Source organism: Micromys minutus (assembly GCF_963924665.1).
Source record: "Micromys minutus genome assembly, chromosome: 3".
NCBI classification, from domain to species: domain Eukaryota; kingdom Metazoa; phylum Chordata; class Mammalia; order Rodentia; family Muridae; genus Micromys; species Micromys minutus.
This window is the reverse complement of record NC_137972.1, coordinates 62,049,755-62,070,829: the sequence shown is the minus strand read 5'-3', so window position 1 is coordinate 62,070,829 and position 21,075 is coordinate 62,049,755. Positions and strand designations below refer to the sequence as shown.

At 43.2% G+C, this 21,075-nt stretch overlaps 1 protein-coding gene across 1 annotated transcript in view; it reads right to left on the bottom strand.

Moving 5' to 3' along the window:
- ATP10A (ATPase phospholipid transporting 10A (putative)) overlaps positions 1–21,075 on the bottom strand; it is a gene marked incomplete at its 3' end in the record, with an annotated part of 92,619 nt that overhangs the window by 20,910 nt on the left and 50,634 nt on the right. The window contains exons 3-7 of the mRNA XM_080914448.1: positions 13,244–13,329; positions 5,506–5,612; positions 4,995–5,126; positions 3,723–3,853; positions 1,890–2,142 (exon numbers count right to left, since the gene is read on the bottom strand). Coding sequence (XP_080770574.1) covers positions 1,890–2,142; positions 3,723–3,853; positions 4,995–5,058 — 448 coding nt within the window. The 5' untranslated portion in view covers positions 5,059–5,126; positions 5,506–5,612; positions 13,244–13,329. The remainder of the gene's footprint in view (positions 1–1,889; positions 2,143–3,722; positions 3,854–4,994; positions 5,127–5,505; positions 5,613–13,243; positions 13,330–21,075) is intronic.

Sequence of the window (21,075 nt, the reverse complement as noted above, 5' to 3'; positions counted from 1 at the left end):
CAACCCTTCCTTCAGAGATAAGAAGAAAAGGGATAAAGAAGGAGTCACCTGTCTGCTGTCATCAGATTAAGTATTTCTTTGTACCAGGATGCCAAACATCCTATCTGTTTGCTGGTGACATACATTCTAGTGTGCTAGCTAGATTTCAAGAAGGAAAAAAGCCTGTTGTGCCAACTTTCTGGCATTGTGCATTTAATTATAACCCTCAGGCCTCCTCCTTCCCCCTGAAGTTGTGGAGCCAAGAACGAGCCACTTCTGTTGTACTGTGAACTGAGGCCTGTTTCTACCTCTAGAGGCCTCAGTGAAGCTTACACATAGGCATGCAGTTAGCTAGCTGTAGGTTATTAGGTCATTAGGTGAGAGTAGAAGATACCCATAGTCTCTGTGGCTAGCTCTGGTCCATGGCACAGATCTGTATTCATTTACTATTGAGTGTCAAACCATGGGCTGAACCAAGTGGAGATATCTGTTTCACTTCTGCACATCACGTCATGAACATGAATAAAGACTTATTTCTCAAATACTTAGCTGTTTCCTCTGGAAGTGACAGAACCCATTTGTCTTATCTTTGCATTTGGCTTCTGTCAAATCTATGATTCTATCCCATGAAGTCTGAGATGACAAGTTTATCTTTTTAATTTGCTATTAATATTATCTTTTATTGACCAATCATAGATGAACATATTTAGAGAGCGCAGATGTTTTGTTTTGACATAGTATAAAATGTGCTATACATACACACGAAACTACTTAATATACCCATCACCTCACCAAGAGGATGCATCAGCATTGATTGATGGCACTGCTCTGCTAAAGATCTCAAACCTGCTCTTGCCTGTCTGAAACTGAGTCCCAGCTCTACAAAGCTGCTATAAACACAATGCCTAACTACGCTCCAGTGCACAAAGTTGAGTGGGTGGGAAGGAGAAGGGAAGAGGATTAGAGTGTATGGTACGTACAGGGGGATGAGGTTAGAAAGGTAGCCAGGGTAGATAGGAAAAGGCATGGAAAATACCAATAGCAGTTTACTTGGGGTGCAAGTGAAAATGTTACACACTAGATAGATCCCTATGCCTTCTGTTATATTGTATACAAAGAAAGACAGTGGTCATCTGGATAATTCTTAGGTGCTGGAACAATAGCTCAGTAGCTACAGATGTGGCCATTCACTGCTTCCCCATTCATGCTCCATCCTCTTGGCATGTTTCTTTGTTCTTATTGGAAAGAAGGTAACTGTGAGGGGTTGGGGATGGGAGAAGCTCAATTCAAAATGGCTATTACTCCATAAACAGGACTGAAGAGCAGGCACTTTCATCTCTCTGTCTTCTCCTGGCAAGGGGCTTAGGAAGCTTGGTGGTTTGGTCTGAGCCGTTCTTCAGCAAGGAGGGAGGCAGCAAAGGATAAGGAAAGGAGAGACAGGAGGCTGCCTGAGTAACTAATGGCACGGAGCCTCGTTTCTTTCAGGCTCGAACGGACATTGTGTTCCAAGGCTAAGAATACAGTGTAAGGCACACACTGTCCGGGAATTTTCAGCTGATAGCTGAAAGAAAAATGACAATAGACAATCTCTCTGTCCCTCTGTGAGACGAAGTGAAGCCACAGCAGCAACTAGCACTTCAAGGGTGCTCTGTCTGGCTGCTGTGCTTGCCTGGCAGAAAATGAGCCAAAACAGATGCATATCATTCCAGACACGGGAGCAAGCACAGCAATGTCAGGTCATTCTATAAATAGTTCTGGGCTCCCAAGTGATCACCAAAGATTTATCATCCCTTGAAAACCAGCAAGCCCTGAAGATGGCGGACTGTTTCTTCTGTCTCCCGCCCATGCAGATTTGGTGAGAGAAGGTTCCTAATTCAGCCCAGAGTTGAGGCCTCTGTCCTAACACTCACCGTTGGCATCATGAGAATATTCTATGCCAGACACAGTGCACCGTCGAAAGACCATCTTGTTCTCAGTTAATGTGCCAGTTTTGTCTGAGAAGATGTATTGTATCTGCCCTAAGTCTTCTGTTATGTTCAGAGCTCGGCACTGCAGCTGTGAATCTGTCTCTTCATCATACAGCTCTATATCTTGGTTAATGAAGTATACCTGGCACACTTTAACAATTTCAATGGAAACATACAAGGAAATTGGAATCAAAATCTGGAAGATAAAGGCACACAGGATGAATGATTACGGGGCACCAGGGAGCAGTTTTCCGTTAATACAATCAAATCAAATGACAAACGACCAAGGAAGCAGGAACTGTACTGTACCTTTAAGAGCTTAAATGGGGTGGCTTAAAGTCACTATTGGAAAAGGATTAAAAGTACTGGCAAAGAGTTTAAACTAGAATAGCCTAGGCTGGAGCAATTGCAGAGCGGAAATCCACTCCTATGTCTGGAAGGATAACGATGGCCTGGAGACTAAGTTGTGCTTGAGAGGGGCTAAGAAAGGAAAGAGAGAAGAAAAGAGAATAGGCACAGTCAGAGTCCTCATGAGCAAAGTCACCTCTAACTACAGCAGCCCTCTCCCTCATGTTTCCCCTGAGCCCCGGTGACAGGAGCTGTGTATTACCCAAGGATGTACTCCATAGTCCAGGAGGCAGCCATGGGATGAAAACGGTTGTTTCAGAGGCTGGTTTTATGTTGCAGGTCAATTTTGCCATCTTGTGCAATACAGAGCAAAGGGAGGATGGCATGAGAAAGAAAGTGCAGTTTCGGTGTGATCATTCAAGACCAACTTTCCTGAAATGGATGTTTGTTTATAGAACCACAACACTGAACTAATATTTATGGGCTCAGAATATCATCCTTCTGACTAACTCGGTTCTCTTGGTAAATTAATTATGTTAATATGAAACCCATTATTTTCCTAACTCAAGGCTAGAACAAAATTTACATTTACAAAAAAAAACAACGAAACATAAAACCTAATTTGCAATGTTAAATGAGACTGTTTTCCCACTGTAGGAAGGAACCACTTGTGACAATACTCGGCTGAACACAGCCTCTGGTTGCTCTGTCCTCACAGAGGTTAGTGGTGACCCTCACTGCCCCTTAGAGCTCTGGGATGTTTTTTACTCCCTATCATACATTTTTGCTGCTGCCTTTCAGTTACAGATGGTGGGCATGTGAATGCCTACTACTGCCACTGAATGCTAATGCTGATAATTGCTGCAGCGGCAGGCAGGATGAATCCTAGGAGAGGGGGCTCATCTGCAGAGATGCTGTGAATGAAGTAGTTTGCATTTTTTTGCTCACAGCAAAATATTCAGGTCAGTTTCCTCTATTTCATGGAGGAGTACTTCAACAGAACACACTCATGTCAGGGAACTGGGTAAGGGACACGTGAATATTCTCTATTAGTGTCTGAAAATTTCTGTAGATCTAAATATTGTTCCCATATTAAATTTATTTCTTAAAACCATAGTGAGGATGTATCTCAATGGTTAGAGCACTTGCCTAGCAAGTGAAATAATAATAAATTAATAATAATTAATTAATAGTAATGGAAAAACAGAGAGACAATGGGAAATCTCAATCCCCAAAGCATTAATCATTTCAAGGAAAGCAAAGAAGAGCATCATCTGGAAAGTCACCAAAGAACCTTCAAACAGAAGAAAAGGCAACACGTATTTGTGATTATTCAAGATGCAGAAATTTATAGAAAGCTCTTAGCAAGGGTTTTGAGTTCTCTAGAGGAAACTAAAGTAATTACCATATAACGTGTATTACTGTTACCTGTAGAACTATTATCATGGTAAAAAAGGAGTAAACTGCAGCCGTGGCTGGAGATAAAGAGCTGCCATCAGACTCAGGAACATCAAACAGTGCTTTTCGCTCTTGATAACGCCGAACCCACAGTCCATGTCCTGTGCATGTTTAAACAGAGACATCATTCATCTGACAGGAAAGAAAGAATGCTGCTTGGGAAAATTAAGACATGAAGACATTCTTTTAAGATTGTTACTGATCATGACATATTTGTTCTATGAGCTTTCTCCGCTGTCAAAGAAAGCATGGCACATAGTATTCTTGGACGCATTGGCAGGTAGCTGGAAAGAGCGCACACTTTGTGTTTTGCTTACCCTGAGAGTTTCTTAAACAGTGCATGGTACTACACTTAGGATCGTGTCACTTGGGAGGCTAAGGTAGGAAGATCAAATATTCTTGCACATCTTGGACAATATAGCAAGAGCCGCACAACGGCACCCAGAGGTTTCCTGTTGATGGTGCTGAATGGCATCATCATAATATAAAAACTGTCTGGCCTGCGTGCTGGGAGAGTGACTTCATCATCCAGATACCTCTAAAAGAGTCATAAGGGCCTGGGTCAAGAAGCATTAGGACCTCAATACTACCCATGTGGTCCTCTCTTGGAGATTCAGCTTTAACATGTTACATTTTCTAAGAAGTCAAGGGTTATGCATGTGTTTATCTCAACTAAGCCCCATACCTATCTGGTTACAGAAATCATTTGGTGTTCTGTCTGGCTCTGTTTTAAACACCTGAGACCATTTCTCAAGACCATGTTAGACCTGTCTGGTCCAGGCTGACAAGCGATAAATCAAGTGCTAGAGCCTCAAAACAAGTTAGGTACTGCAAAGGTTATGAAACCTTTTGGTCCCCTTTTAAGACCCAAGTTATTGTTTTCTCTTTTTTATACAACCTCATTGCTTTATGTATCCCCCCCCCCCCCGCCCTCACTGCTGTTGTTAGCTTGGTTCATCATTATTGCTGAATCCTCTTCCACTGGACCCATTACTACAGCTATGATGGATTCATCCTCCCATCCAAGTGGTCTTCAACTCCAAAAGGAACATTACTGTGCAAGCTCATTCACCAAAGCGTGGCCACGCTGATGCTGATGCAGGCACTCCTGGAATCCAAGTAGTGAAAATGATATTTTGATCTTTAAGATGCTGAGTCTAGTGGAGTCAGGATAACTCCCCAAGCTTGCCTGTAGGCTGTTCTACAGTCTACTTCACTGGGGACTCATCTCGGGAGACTTACCAACCGCCGAAAATAGAGACATACAAACGAGGAGAAGGACACACCAGAGCACATCACAGTTCATCTGCCTTTCAAGTTGGCTGCGCTTGTAACGGGGCCCACTATTGTTCAGCAGGGCTTTGGTTTCATGTCCTGCAGAGAAGGATTGAGGGTATGGAATACCAGTCTCCTAAAGAGGGGGACCAGGGATTGGATCCCACAGAGTAATTATGCAGGATTACAGCTCTCTAAGAACCTTGGTCAAAAAAGGATTTAGAATGAATTATATAACAACTATAAAATTAACAGAAAAAAAAATACATACTAAAGAAAAAGGAAGAACTCTATTGACTGGGTTGCTATCCGAACAAACCATGTTTTTAATACTTTTCTGTTTTCCTAAATTTTAATTTTCCCATTTTCTACAATGACTATGCACAACTCATATTATGAGATAGAATATAGAAAAAAATGTTGGGGAGCATGAAGCTCAGTGTGGCAGTAGACGGTCAAAGGTTTAGCCCGTGCCTACCTGCGTAGATGACAATGCCAACCACGGCTTCTGTGTTTCTGATGGTGCAACCTCGAAGAAGCAAGTTTTCCTTATGCAGCCCAGCTTTCTCCCCATTGCTGTGGATGCTGTGGAGAAATATGATGCATGGGTGAGCAAGCACTTATGGAAGTCCCTGAGAAAGTTCTAGATGCTGGACAGGGAAGCAGACAGAAGTCTCCATCATGGCTGTCTCGTTGAGTTTCCATAGCAGCTCTGTGGGAGCTGCTGTAAATTGGCAGAGACCCCAAAGCTGCTATTTATCTACTTTGAAAGGAATCAATGGAACTGACTACAGAAAGTGTCAATTCTCTAGTTGCAGAGCAGACCTGGGAAGCTGACAAAGACAGTCTCCCAAGATGATTGCTGGTAATATCTATCTATTCTTCCAGAAATGATAACCTTAGGTTGTCACAAAACACACACAGCCCATGACAAGGGATGGCATCTGTCTGTCAATCTGTCTGTCTATCTATGGTCTATGTATATGTGAACATGTGTGTATATGTACCAACATGGAGGCCAGAGGTCTGTTACCCCATTCTACTGCTCTTTATTTTCTTTCCTTGAGACAGGGTCTATCACTGAACCCAGAGCTTATCTTTTCAGCCGAGCTGTATGGCCAGCGAATACAGCTGTCTTTCAGCTTCCATTCCCAGCTTCTGCTTCATGTACTAGCGCCACAGGTGTGTATGGCCACATCTGCTCTTTACGTGGATGCTGCGGATTTGAACTCAGGTCTTCATGTTTACAAGCTCTTTTATTCACTGAACCCTTTCCTCAAACCCAATTTTGGCATCATTTTACAGCTATTTTTCATAAAATAATGAAGATATTAATATATTTAATCTGAGATGTATGTAAAACAATCAACATTACAAATTGTGTCCGTGCTGTGTATAAATTTGAAGATACTGTTTAATTTTAAGTCATTGACTTTAAAACTTGTCCTCTTGGTCCAAAGCCCAGTGCTGTCCAATAGGGTCTACACTATCGCTACACTAAAATAGACCCACCTTTCCATAGCCACCATAGAAATCCTTCTCCCCACCCTTAGTCAAAATGTCTCCTCTTGGCAACTCAGACGTATCTGAAAGTCTTTCCTTCCCGACAGCTCCTAGGGTGGTGCACATTAGCTGCAGAAATACATTTTCTATTGAAGAAGAGAAACTACATAAAACGAAGACTAAAATGCTTGCTGTACTTAAATTTATTGTACTTAATTTAACAAAATTCATCACAGTGCCAGTTCTTCTACAGAATATGTAGAAAGGGACCCTCAAGGGACAATTAAATTATCCCCTTGCCAAGGGCTCATGGCAGCAAACCCAAGACAAAGGTTCAATATTGAAGACAAGCATCAAGAGATTAGGCAGATGCACAAAAAGACAGATGCATACAATGCCCCATTACTGTTCCATTACCATAGAGAGAACTTCCATGTTGTATCTCTCATGTAGATATTTCTCTAGGGACAACTGGACATGAAAAAACTTCTCTGGTCAGCAGTAAAAAAACAATAACCCAGGCAGAGCGGAGCCTGGCCTACCTGCCAGGCGAAATGGCGGCTCATAGAGGCTGAGCAACTGGCGACTTCCAGACACAGAGTGGAGCCTGGCCTACCTGCCAGGCGGAACAGCTGCTCATAGAGGCTGAGCAACTGGTGAGTGGGAGACCAAGACTGCAGGGGAGCAGAGAGATCTCTGCGGAGTGCACACGGAAAGTGCACACTGTACCTTGCCCTGCCCCGCCCCGCCCGATCCAGCGATTGGGAACAGAAAATTAGAACTTCTGTTTCCACCCGGAGGCGACTTCCGGACGCAGAGCGGAGCCTGGCCTAGCTGCCAGGCAGAACGGCAGCTCATAGAGGCTGAGCAACTGCGATTGGGAACAGAAAATTAGAACCTCTGTTTCCACCCGGAGGCGACTTCCGGACGCAAAGCGGAGACTGGCCTACCTGCCACCCAGATCGGCGGCTCATAGAGGCTGAGCAACTGGTGGGTGGGAGACCGGGGCTGCAGGAGAGCAGAAAGATCTCTGTGGAGTACACAAAAAAAGTGCACCCCCTGCCTTGCCCTGCCCTGCAAGTTGTTATGTCGCCCCTTTCCTTTCTGATTTTGTTAATTTGGATACTCTCTCTTTGCCCTCTAGTTAGTCTGGCTAGGGGTTTATCAATCTTGTTGATTTTCTCAAAGAATGAACTCTTGGTTTTGTTGATTTTTTCAATGGTTCTTTTTGTTTCTATTTGGTCTATTTCTGCCCTAATTTTGATTATTTCTTGCCGTCTACTCTTTTTGGGTATATCTGCTTCCTTTTGTTCTAGGGCTTTTAGCTGTGCTGTCAGGTTGCTGATGTGAGCTCTCTCCAGTTTCTTTTTGGAAGCACTTAGGGCTATGAGTTTTCCTCTCAATACTGCTTTCATTGCATCCCATAGGTTTGGGTATGTTGTGTTTTCGTTTTCGTTGAATTCTAGAAAATCCTTAATTTCTTTATTTCTTCTTTGACCCTGCTATCCTTTAACAGAGCATTGTTTAGTTTCCATGTGTATGTGGGCTTTTTGTTGTCTTTGTTGTTGTTAAAGACCAGCCGTAGACCATGGTGATCTGAGAGGACGCATGGGAGTATTTCAACCTTCTTATATCGATGGAGGCTCGTTCTGTGTCCAATTATGTGGTCAATTTTTGAGAAGGTGCCATGGGGTGGTAAGAAGAAGGTGTATTCTTTTACTTTGGGATAGTATGTTCTGTATATATCTATTAATTCTAGTTGGTTCAAAGTCTCTGCTAGTTTTGCAGTGTCCTTGTTCAGTTTCTGTTTCCCTGATCTGTCCATTGGTAAGAGTGGGGTATTAAAGTCTCCCACTATTATTGTGTGGGGTGAAATGTATTTTTTGAGCTTTAGTAGGGTTTCTTTTATGAATGTGGGTGATTTTTTATTTGGAGCATATATGTTAAGGATTGAGAGTTCCTCCTGACAGATTACCCCGGTAATGAGTAAAAAGTGTCCTTCCTTATCTTTTTTGATGACTTTTGGTTGGAAATTTACTTTATTCGATATTAGAATAGCCACTCCAGCTTGCTTCTTGGAGCTGTTTGCTTGGAAGTTTTTTTCCCACCCTTTTACTCTGAGATAGTGTCTGTCTTTGTCTCTGAGATGAGTTTCCTGTATGCAGCAAAAGGCTGGATTTTGTTTATGTATCCAGTCTGATAGTCTATGTCTCTTTATTGGGGAGTTGAGACCATTTATGTTAATAGATATCAAGGAATAGTTGTTTCTGTTTCCTGCCATTATTGCTTTTTTGGGTTGAGTTGTTTCTGTGTTTTTTTCTTCTTTTAGTTTTCTTGTTTAGGAGTTTTCTTGTTCTTACTAGGCTGTATTTTCCCTCATTGTATTGAGTTTTCCACCTATAATTCGTTGTAGTGCTGGGTTTGTGGTCAGATATTGTGTGAATTTTGATTTGTCTTGAAATATCTTCGTCTCTCCATCGATGGTGATTGATAGTTTTGCTGGGTATAGTAGCTTGGGCTGGCACTTGAGTTCTCTTAAGGAGTGCATGATGTCTGTCCAGACTCTTCTAGCTTTCATAGTCTCTGTTGAGAAATCGGGTGTGAGTCTGATTGGTCTGCCTTTATATGTTACCTGACCTTTTCCCCTTACTGCTTTTAGTATTCTTTCTTTACTTTGGGTGCTTGATGTTTTTACTATTATGTGTCGGGAGGTATTTCTTTTCTGGTCCAACCTATTTGGAGTTCTGAAGGCTTCTCTTATGCTCGTGGTCATCTCATTCTTGAGGGTAGGGAAGTTTTCTTCTATGATTTTGTTGAAGATATTTACTGTGCCCCTTAGTTGATACTCTTCTCCCTCTTCTATTCCTATTATCCTTAGGTTCGGTCTTCTCATTGTGTCTTGGATTTCCTGGACATTTTGGGTTAGGAGCTTTTTGTTTTTTGCATCTTCTCTGGCTGTTTTGTCTATGTTTGCAATGTTGTCTTCTGCCCCCGAGATTCTCTCTTCGATCTCTTGTAATCTATTGGAAATGCTTGCTTCTGTGACTCCTGATTTTTTTTTTTTTTTTTTTTTTTTTTTTTTTTTTTTTGGTGTTCTGACTCTAGGGTCATCTCTTTTAGTGTTTTCTTTATTGTGTCAATCTCTGTTTTAATTTCCCTCTTCCATTCCTTTATTTCTTTGGTTCTGTTTTCCTCTAGTTCTTTGAGTTCTTTGAGTGTTTTTCTTGTTTCTTCTTTAAAAGCTTCTGAATCTTTTTGCTTTTCCTCCCTTTCTTGTTTAAGTAACTCTATTAGCGTCTTGAGGCATGATTTCAGGTCTGTGTCTTCTTTTTTTGGAGTGTTTGGAGGTCCGATGTTTGCTGTTATGGGAGAGCTGGGCTCTGGTGTTGCTAGATTGTCTTGGTTCCCTTGGGATATACTCTTTCTCTTTCCTCTTGCCATTTTGTTGTCAGTGATATGTTCTTGCCTTTCCCTTGTACCTGGTCTGTGTCCCTGGTTCTCCAATGGTTAAGGTGTCAGATGGGTCGAGCCCTGTTTTATGCCTCAGAGTCGTCCGGTGTGAGGAGAAGTTCCAAGGTTCTGTTTCTGTTTGCTGGATCAGGCAAGGCAGGGCAGGGCAAAGCAGGGGGTGCACTTTCCGTGTGTACTCCACAGAGATCTCTCTGCTCCCCTGCAGCTCAGGTCTCCCACCCACCATTTGCTCAGCCTCTACGAGCCTCCGTTCCGGGTGGCAGATGGGCCAGGCTCTGCTCTGCGTCCTGAAGTTGCCTCCGGGCGAAAACAGAAGTTCTAATTTTCTGTTCCCAATCGCAGCTGCTCAGCCTCTATGAGCCGCCGATCCCGGAGACAGGTAGGCCAGGCTCCGCTCTGCGTCCGGAAGTCACCTCCGGGTGGAAACAGAAGTTCTAATTATCTGTTCCCAATTGCTCGATCGGGCAAGGCGGGGCAGGGCAAGTTAGGGTTTGCACTCCGCAGAGATCTCTCTGCTCCCCTGCAGTCTAGGTCTCCCACAAACCAGTTTCTCAGCCTCTATGAGCCGCCGATCCGGGTGGCAGGTAGGCCAGGCTCCGCTCTGCGTCTGGAGGTCGCCTCCAGGTGGAAACAGAAGTTCTAATTTTCTGTTCCCAATCGCAGTTTCTCAGCCTCTATGAGCTGCAGATCCGGGTGGCAGATAGGCCCGGCTCCGCTCTGCATCCGGAAGTCCCACAATGTATTTCTTATACTACTATATCAACTCATTTGAAGTACAAAGTTCGCGTTTATACACGCAGAGATATGAGATCACCAGCAAATAATTCAAGACTGTTTTCCCTACTTACAAAGAAACCCTATACCACTGCCAATTCTTCCCCTTCTTAGGCTATATTTTTCCCCAAGCTCTGCTTACCCCTGATTCCTATTGTCTCATCCTCAGACAGTCCTACATTTCCTATCAGTGGAACCTTACACTGAGGCAAATGCCACCCACTCTATATAATGGCTTCTATATTGCAAGGTATTTTACATGGTTCTTTTACTTGCTTCTTGGGGTTAACCTGAGGCTGAAGGAGCAGTCATACTACCTACAGAATCTGGCAAGGGGGAGGGGGAGCTAAAATCCTGAGTTACATTTTTTAAGCAACAATGACTATAAATCCCAGTTTGAATTAGCTGGTCCGTAAAAGAACACAATCTCCAGGCATGCCTAGGAGTGAGATAGGCGGCATACCATGGCTCCCTGCAAGTAGCTTCTATCTCATAGAGACTGATGAGAGGCCACTCTGAGAAGATAACAGAAGGAGCACCTGAGTCCCAGACCAAGGACAGATCCTGTAGCTAATGCATTTTTTTGAGCTAGCCCCCATACAAGAATCAGAATGAAGGTGGCTGAGACTTTCTTCACAGAAGGATAAGGAACCCAGCACCATCAGGCCTGCTCCTGGGAAAGGTATATTCCTCAATCCAGATCCCATCCTGATATCTGCTCTCCTGAATCCCTGCCCTCCCTCTGTGCTACTCCCAAGAGGGCAACACTAGTATGGCTAGCTGAAGCAGAGCTTTTCACGCTGCAGCATCTCAGGATGCAGGAAAATGTCTAGTATGCTGCTGCCAACAGGACACCTCCAGAAAACTACCCAAAGTGAGCATTGGAGGAGGGGCCATTTTCCCCTGAGTCTATCCCATGGCCTACGTAAACTATTGTGCCCCAAAGAGATGGAAAATCATTGTGATGTGAGTAAGAATACAGTGGTGTAGGCAGATGGCACTCAGACCACCTGTGTCTCTATGTCATTCCTCAGCAAGAGCATTGTGGAAACAAGGTAGAAAAAGTAAGAAGTGAATGACTGGAAAGCTGGGTATAAGCTACATCATACTGTATTGAATATTTCTCTCTGGAAACGTGCCAACAGGATACTTATTCTGTCATCATCAGAAAAGCTCGAGTTAGAAAAATGAAGTCCACAGATGAGGTGGCTTCTATAGTTTCCAGAATAGAAAGCAGAATTAGGATGCTGAGCCACTGAGGATTAGGTGCTGTGGGTAAGCAAAGGGCTCCAAGGTACTCCGTACTCAAGACTCACCCTTCATTTATTACTGCCTTCATATCCCCCTTGCATGTAACTAAACACATTACTAGGCATAGTTTTCTCTTACTTTTTCTCCTGACAACCTTCATCCCTGAACTTGACCATTTTCAGAAAATACTTCTTGAATGCTGAGCAATATGCTTCTCCATCTTCTGGACACTGGCCTTTCCATCTAATTTTCAATGGTGGTCATCTCTTGTACTCTGTAGAATCCAGAATACCTTTCCAGTGTCTCTAATGTGTCTCCTCCTATGGTGGCATTTCTGTCACATCAAAGATGATGTTCCTAATTTCTAAGTCTATTTTGATTTCATTTCTTTCATTTCTTTTCTGTGTTCTTTTCTTCATGGCCTGGCCTCTTGACTGACTAAATACAACATCTAGGCAAAGGGTTCTTAAATATTTATCTCTAGTTCCATCTTTGCCTCAGTCCCTGATATGGTTTAAATGTGACATGGTTGTCTAACGAGTTCCAAGTTCTGAACTTCAGGGCCAGTCTAGTGCATGGCTGGTTCATTTCCAGTTCACAAGTCCACTTTACCTTCTTTTGTGACACTTCCATTTACTACCAAATCCCACTGTCCCTATTCCTGGATTGGGCACATGCTGCAGTGCTGGGTGCTATTAGCAAATCAGGATCTCACACAGAGAGTTCCTCAATATAAAACCCATTTTCAAACCCATTTTCAGGAAACCACTTATGAGGGGAGGCTGCTCTGCACTAGACTGTGGCAGCACAGGGAGCTAAGTCTATGGGTTCTACTCTTACAGAACGGATCCCGTGGCAAGCCATGGCAGCCTGAGCCTGGGCATCCTTCGGTCTTTATCACTTGCTTTATTCTTCATGAAACAGTTCACGCAGCTTCACCTTTCAGTTCGGTAATTCCACATACATGCCATTCTCAAGTCACTGCTTTCCCTACACTGTCATTAGCAAATCAGGAAATTATTCAGCCAGTCCTCCATAACAGTGCCTTTGACAAGTTCCCACTGCTGACTGGATCTTACAAAGTACTTTCAAGATCAACCAAAAATAAATGATGTATGTGGCAAAGACTATCCATGAGCATGCTATGAATCTGTGTATCTCTGTGTGCATAGGGTTTAACAAAAATAAGAAAGCTTGCAAAGATACATGATACTCACATGCAGCCACGAAACCTACTCAGGTCATTGTTTGGCTTCTCACACTCAATTACGCTGGTGAACGTCAAAGGATTGAATTCAGAGACCTAAAATAATAGCACATATACACAAACATTAGAGAAACCCAGGCTCTGCTCATTCTGCTGTAAATGGTTTTTGTTAATCTGGTTCATATCCATGGTAGAGAAATCATCATGGACTCTGGTGCTTCCTCCAAAGAAGTCAGAAGGAGAAGGGGAAAGAAAATAAAGGAGAAAAAATGGAGTCAACAACCCTAATGAGCCCAGTGAAAACAAGGGATTTCTTGTTTCGTTCTTTCTTCTTTTTTTCTTTCTTTCTTTCTTTTTTTTTTTTTTTTTTTTTTTTTTTGTTCTTTTTCAATCAGTCTTTGGTCAGGTTCATTGGATTTTCTGTCAAGTGTCACAAAACAATAAGCTATTAAGCTGTCTTTGCTCATATACATCACTGGAAAACCAAGCCAAAACATAATATTAGGATACAGATACTGCTGACATCAGTACAGATGAGTTATATTCTATCACAGCAATGTATCTCCTTATTCACAGTACAGCCATAGAGGATATTACTCCATTGTTACATTTTAATGCTCCCCGTGGTGTCCTGTGGACCTTAAGGAGGAATTATCTGGCAATACTAGATAAATTTTAAAATATTTAAGATTTTACTTATTTTAAAGTGCTAAGGTTTGAACCTTTGGCGTTACAAGGGTGAGCTCCCCCTTCTGGTCATGGAATGCCATTTACAAAGGTTTTTCTTAAAGTCTCTCAGTCATAAGTCTCTCTCCTTTACTAAAATAGCCTTGCATTCCATTTGCAGAGCTTCAGTTTCTAGTGTTTACTTAAAGCTGTATGAACTATGTTGAAACTAGTGGACTGCTTTTTCCATAGCAGACAGTGGCAGATACAGCAGACAAGATGGCCATGAAGGGAGTAGCCTCTGAAGAATGCCAGGACGGTTTTCTGGCATACAAAGAAGGTATGACTTAAAATATTCCATTTCTCTTTATTATTCATTCTCACTAAGAAAACTAGCAATATGCACAGCTTGGAAACAGTAGGACATTCTGTCCCCAGGGCTTCATCATAGCATTTGTAATGTTCTGTCCTAACCATGTGCCTTGGGAAGCATACATGCCCAGAGCACAGAAGTCTGGCTTCATCTGGAACCGGGGAGGATTTCAGAACTGGAGGAATCTTCAGGATCTATTACAAGTTGAATTGTACTCCTCTCATGCACAGAATGTATATGCTGGGGTTATAACCTCCAGGAATATATAATGTGCTTGTGTTTAGAGACAGGCCCTTTGGAGAACTAATTAAACTAAATACAGTTGTGAGGATAGGCCCAATCCAATACACTAGTACCCTTATAATCAAAAGCAGATATGCCACAGGCACACTGGGCAAGGGTAGGGAGAGCAAAGATGAGTCTATGAGAAGAAGGTGTACATGGAAGAAGTCTCAGGAGACATCAAACTGCTGGTACTTTCAACTCAGACTTTCAGTTTTTTCAACCATGAATGTGTCTGTTGGTTCACCCTTCTCTCTGTGGCAGACCCAAGGCCACTACAGTTTCTCATTTAAAATGTCTCTCCCCGTGGAGATAGAACTCAGTGGTAGAATACCTGTCCAGTCTCTGTAAAACCTCAGCACACCTGTCCAGCCTATATGAGACCCTGGGGGTTGTCTAGCACATGTGAGATGCTACATACAGTTTCTGTGAAACCCTAGCACACCTGTGGAGCCCAAATGATATCCTAGCACATCTGTCTAGCCTATGAGAGACCCCAGGCACCTGTCTAGCCTACAAGAAATCCGAGGTCCCTTCCCAGCATATGTGAGACTCTAGGTCAGCCTCTGTGAGATCCTAAATCCCTGATTAGCATATGTGACACACAAGGCATCTGAGTGTGTGGATATTTTTGACTGGATCTACCTCTTCTGCTTTTATTTTTTAACTAGTTTTGTTAACTTTCATGCCCCCCCCCCGGACTGAGTCTAAAGCCTTGATTACACTAAGCACATGCACTGTCATAAGCCACACCCATAGCCAATATAAACAAAGTTTGAAAGAACCATTGTCTTACATCAGGGTGAGCATGGTCAACCTAAGAACAAATATTTGATAATACGCAAATGTCAGGGGTTATGCTGTGGGCAGTGCTCTTTCAGAACTCTGCTGGGGGAGGCTTTTTTTAAAGTATATTTTAGTTTTAGTTATGTGTCTCTGTGTGGATATGTACTCATGAGTGCAGGTGCTCTCCCAAGGCCAGAAAAATGTTTCAGATCCCCAGAAGCTACAGTTACAGCTTTATGTGGGTTCTAGGTACTGAACTTGGGTCTTCTACAAGAGCAGGGCATGCTCTAAACTCCTGAGCCAATTCTCCAGCCCCCTCAGTTTCTTCACTACTCAGAATTTGGGATCCTTAAGCACTTTAACCAAGGTCAGAGAGACCTTGCAATATCTAAAGCTGACTTGACCTCTGAGACACCCAGTTTCCCCCAGAGATAGACACTGGATGCTGCCTTAACATGAGACCATATCACTTCTAATGTACCAGTGCAGTAGATTCTATTTCTCTTTAAAAAGATGGTGACGATGATGGTGGCTCAGTGTTACAGAAGGAGTAATATCTACAAGAGTAATGTTCACATGCACAGACTAGCCCTGAGCTAAAGCTACAGCCTCCAGCAGTTTGGCCACAAGCTGCCAATATTCTGGGATTCAATGCAACTGATGATAGGAAAGTCTCCCCCACTGCATAGCAGCTGCAATATAGCTCACTGGCTGTGTAATGCTTTGAGTGCCTGCTGTTCTTTAGACAGCTCTGAAGTTTCAGCACATAAGATAACATAGATGGACATTATTAGCTGGAAAGAAAGAAAGAACCGGCATGGTGATGCAGCTGAGAGCCCTCCTCACCTTTCCTTGAACTTGTATTTCTGCTACAAACTCCTCAGAGGCTCTGTCAGAGCCATACTAATACAGAGGAGGATGCTTGCAGCTAACCATCGGACTGAACACAAGGACACCAATGAAGGAGTTAGAGAAAGGACTGAAGGAGCTGAAAGTGTTTGCAACCCTATGGGAAAAACAAAATGATCAACTAACCAAACCCACCACAACTCCCAGGGACTAAAACACCAACCAATGAGTTCACATGGAGATACCCATGGTTCCAGGTGCATATGCAGCAGAGGATAGCATTGTCTGGCATCAATGGGAGGAGAGGCCTTTGGTCCAGTGAAGGCTCATTTTCCCAGTGTAGGGGAGTGCCAAGGTGATCAGGTGGGAGAGGGTGGTTGGAAGAAGGAGCACCTTCATGGAGGCAATAGGAGGGGAAGGGGGAATGGGAGTGGGGGAAGGAGATAACACCTGAAATTTAAATGCAGAGAATATCCAATAAAAAAGAGAGAAAAGAAAAATGAACAAATAAAATTAAAGAGAAGTTTTCTATAGTTAAAAAAATTAAAGAAAGAAAAAAAAAAAAAAGAAACTGCATCAGGAAGCAAAGTCAGCAAAGTAAGTGATGCTCCTCTCTTTCAGAGAACCCAAAGCCCCCAAAGCAGGGTGTCTGCCTAATGCTCCACCCACTTCTTTAAGTCCGATGATTCAGGAGGATCAAAACAGGTACTATGGAAATGTGTGCTATTTCTCACAAGGGGCAGGAGCACCTGCAGATTTTTATACCCTCAGGGTAGAGGCAGGGAAACTTCGAACCAATTCCCAACAGATATCAAAGTAACATGGCATTTCACACTTGCGTTAATTAAATTACTCATCATTTTCCCATGAAATCAAAGCAGATTTCCTGCATCTTACTACAGTAGCAGTGGTCTGCAAAAGGACATTTCCAGTTCTTAGATGTGAAAGAGGTTAATCTTTAGGCTTAGCTGATGAGGTTAGTGAGCTGCATGTGCCTATGCTACAGCACTGCCTACAAGAATCCTGCCTAACTACTGGGTAGAACTGAGATTCAGAACAACTGTCAAGGTAATTTCATGATATAGATGGAGATGTGGTGAGATGTAGGTTGATGTCAAGGTGATACATGATTGGACAGTAGAGAGTGGGGCAGGAACAAAGTCTTGGTAAGATGGAAGAGAAAGAGAAAGAGAAAGCAGGGAACTCAAGAGGGAGCAACATGGATGCAGAGATGTTTCTCTCAGCACATCTCAATATGGATAAAGGTTGTTATGACTGTTTTATAAGGGATGGAATTGTACAGGATTATTTGACATATCTAGGTGGGTAAATTAGATCATACCAATTGGATCAGAGTGTGTTGGAGTGGTCTTTGATGTGGCCACTTAATTGAGTTCAAAGAAGGTGCATGGCGGGACACACAAAGCCTGCCACGGAGTTGGAATGTGTGTGTGTGCAAGGCTTGGCAACAACCAGCCAAGAAAAAGTGAGTGAAACAACACTCTGGGGAAGTCCTGGACCACCCAGGATAGAAACAGCTAGGGCTAGCAGAGTGGATCGCCTGGGAAGGGAACTGTGTGGAGAGGGTGGCTTGCAGATAGTGAGAGAGTAGCAGCTAGGTCTGCACATGACATGTAGCCCTAAGGGTGCCGGCACTAGCGTGGGATAAAAGATTACCCTTTTAAATATTTACTGCTGTAGTGAGAGTACATGCTGTGTGTGGCAGCCTCTCCTAGCTAGCCAGAACCACCGCCTAGCTCTGCAATAAGCACTTAGAAAACACTCCTACCTGTTGCATCTGGACCCTATTCTGAAAACATCCTCAAAACAAAAACCTCCAGGTCCTTCCTCCACCTCCAGTCTGTATGCCACCTCTGGACATCGGCCTCTAAATGTTTGCTCACTGGAACAGTGTCTCTGCCTGTCTTCCTGTATTTTTAGGTCTTATCATTTGCCATAGGCGAGCCTAAGCACAGAAGTATTTTTCTGCTATTTCGTAGAAATCAAAACACATCCCAAGACCGTGCTGAGGCTGTCAGGATAACGATCCTGACTACCTTCCCTGCCCGAGGGATAGAAATAAATAGCTCTCTGTGTCCTCTGTCTACAAAAATGGATAGCTGTCCTGATACTTATACTGCTGTTTTCCCAGGAACTTCTGATAGCATCCTAGAGATAGCACACATACACACACACACACACACAGAGAGAGAGAGAGAGAGAGAGAGAGAGAGAGAGAGAGAGAGAGAGAGAGAGGGAGGGAGGGAGGGAGAATATTAGCTTCCTGCCTCAATTTGAACACCGTGAAAGGTTGAGAAGACTCATGTCTCTTTCACTGGATCACAGATATCTTGAGAACAGGAATTGTGTACCCTGTGAATCAGCACAGAGATTGATATTTAGAGATGGTCAAGAGGTAATGTCTGCTTATTCTAAAAAGATCCCATGTACTACACACTTCTGCATTATCACACATCTCTGTGCTGGGCTCATTGGGTAGAATGTTTATTGACTGCTGTTTGTAAATAGCAAACAGGCTTTGGCTGGCACTAGGGAAGGGGTAATTGCTAAGAGGCTACAAGAGTTTCCTCCCATAATTCCAAACATCAGAGTCTTTTATTTTACAAGGCCAAGCATGTTTTATATATATATATATATATATATATATATATATATATAATGATTTCTCCACAGCCCATAATCTCGTTCCGTACCTCTTGACAGTGTGTGAAAAATACTGATCTAATTTAGGCAAGCATTTTAACCCAAATTGATGAAGTAATTACCCCATTCTACTTCTGCACTTGGAAGGCAATCTGTGCTGCACACAAGCCTGGAAGTGTTGCCGGGATTCCCAGGAGACCACTGAGCCAATGCTATACTAAACGAGTGGGTGAACCAATGAGTGGGTGAACTTCTTTGCCAGCATCGGTTGGACTAATCAAAATCTTCAACTTGTTCAGGAAGTAATGTGTCCAGTCCACTGTGGCTCGTCTGACATGCAGTGGAGAATTCAAGCCCATTTGTTAAATAAGTAAGTGTTCAGATGCTGTTCTCTACCTCAAACCCCGAGGGTGGACTGCTTTGAACACATAAGGGAAAAAGTCAGTGTCCATATTCCAACCAGCTTCACAGACGTAGTGTTTACATTAACAGTTTCTGCCCAGATACAAATATTAAGCACGGCCCATTTAAATTAAACTTAATGTATGACAATTGCTGGGACGGTGCTATTTTAAATGATTTGATTATACACATGCATACAAATAACACAGGATATGACAGTTGTATGTGTGCCTCACCATTTCCTAACACCATCATATCCAGGAAAGCAAAGCAGAGGCCCTGAGAAGAGCATCAGGACATCTTCTTTAGGAACAACTTCACACATGTCCATAAGTGAGGATGGGAGTCTGGGTTTTTGCACATTTCTCTTCTAACTGCAAATTTTCTTGTCATAAACCCAAGCATTAGAGACTAAAGGGGCATTTCTTTGAGAGTAGAAAGCCAGCTTTTCCCTCTCTAATTCTTTTCTAAGCCTTTCCCTCCCCTCTCTTCCCACCTTTCCATCCTTTGTTCCCTTGGCTCCTGGCTGGTTCACAGCCCAGCACCCTAGAAGCTTCATTTAGATGGTGGCAAAAATCAAAAGGCTGGGAGTGTCGTGCTTGAGCCTGGATTCTGAAAATCAAAGCCTTTCTTTTCTTCTTGGCCACAAATACTTCATGCTGCTTTAGTGGGCCAGTTGTCAGCAGAACCCGGCATTACCTTTTATCGAATGTGTTTAAGTGCATCAAAGACTGATTGTGCATTTAGATAGCGAGTAATGAATGGCTGCTTCACCCGGTACTGAAATGAGCTGGCTCGAAGGAGTCTGTACTTATTCCAACACGGTGCCGCCACAGGAAGCACGCTGCAGTGGCGCTGCTGAGCTAATCTGTACAGCCAGGGCACCAGTCCAGGCTCTACTCTGCTGTGGCAGGGATGACGTTAGCAAAGATGGGCTTTAGCAAAGACATAGGTTGTGACCTATGTCTAGGAGACTACTGATCACATAGCTTGGTGAGAAAAAAGGCTATCCCACTGGGACAGACCTAGTAAACACCTGTGAGTTTGGGGGTGGGGGTTGTGTGTTTGTTTTCTTTTTGGGTTTTTTGGTTTGTTTGTTTTGTTTTAATGAGGCCATAAAGAACTGCACCCCAGAGAATAAGTGAATTGAAAGTAAGATTTCTAGCACACAGAGGACAGGTACCTCAAAGTAGAAAGCACCTGGGGCCTCAGGTTTACTAATATGAAAGCAGTAGTTCATTTCTCGCACACATATTTCGAGGAACATTAAGATGAGAGATACAAAGAGACAGTCACCTAAAGCACTCTTATTCCAACTTGGAGGACGGCCTCAATGGCAGCTGGGACGTGACATTCTAAAGCAGAACCAGATTTGCTCCTTCATCAGCTTCAAAAGACAAATCAGCACTGCAGGCCTCGGGAATGTAGACCAGAGCTCCAGCTCCACACAAGGACATGCTGGGACAGAATGTTCAAACCACCTCTCCCAAATACCAACTTTAGTAAGAGATGAAGAGACATCAAGCCAGGACTCACATAAGGCAGAAACTCAAGAGAGCTGAGGTCAGGTGTTGCCAGGGCCCCTTTGACTTAGAGGTTTAATCACTCTAAAAGAGGACGAGTGAGCCTAGTGGGACAAATTCCATAGCCCAGGGAGTTTATATTCACTTTATTGTCACTGCAACAAATAACCACAGATTGGACTCACAGATTGGACTCAAAGTAACACAAATCTGGTACTGAGCTGCTCTCTGAACTGAAGTCTAGGTACAGGCTCTGAGGCAAAGGAGGCTCAGCAAAGAATCCACTATCCACCCTGG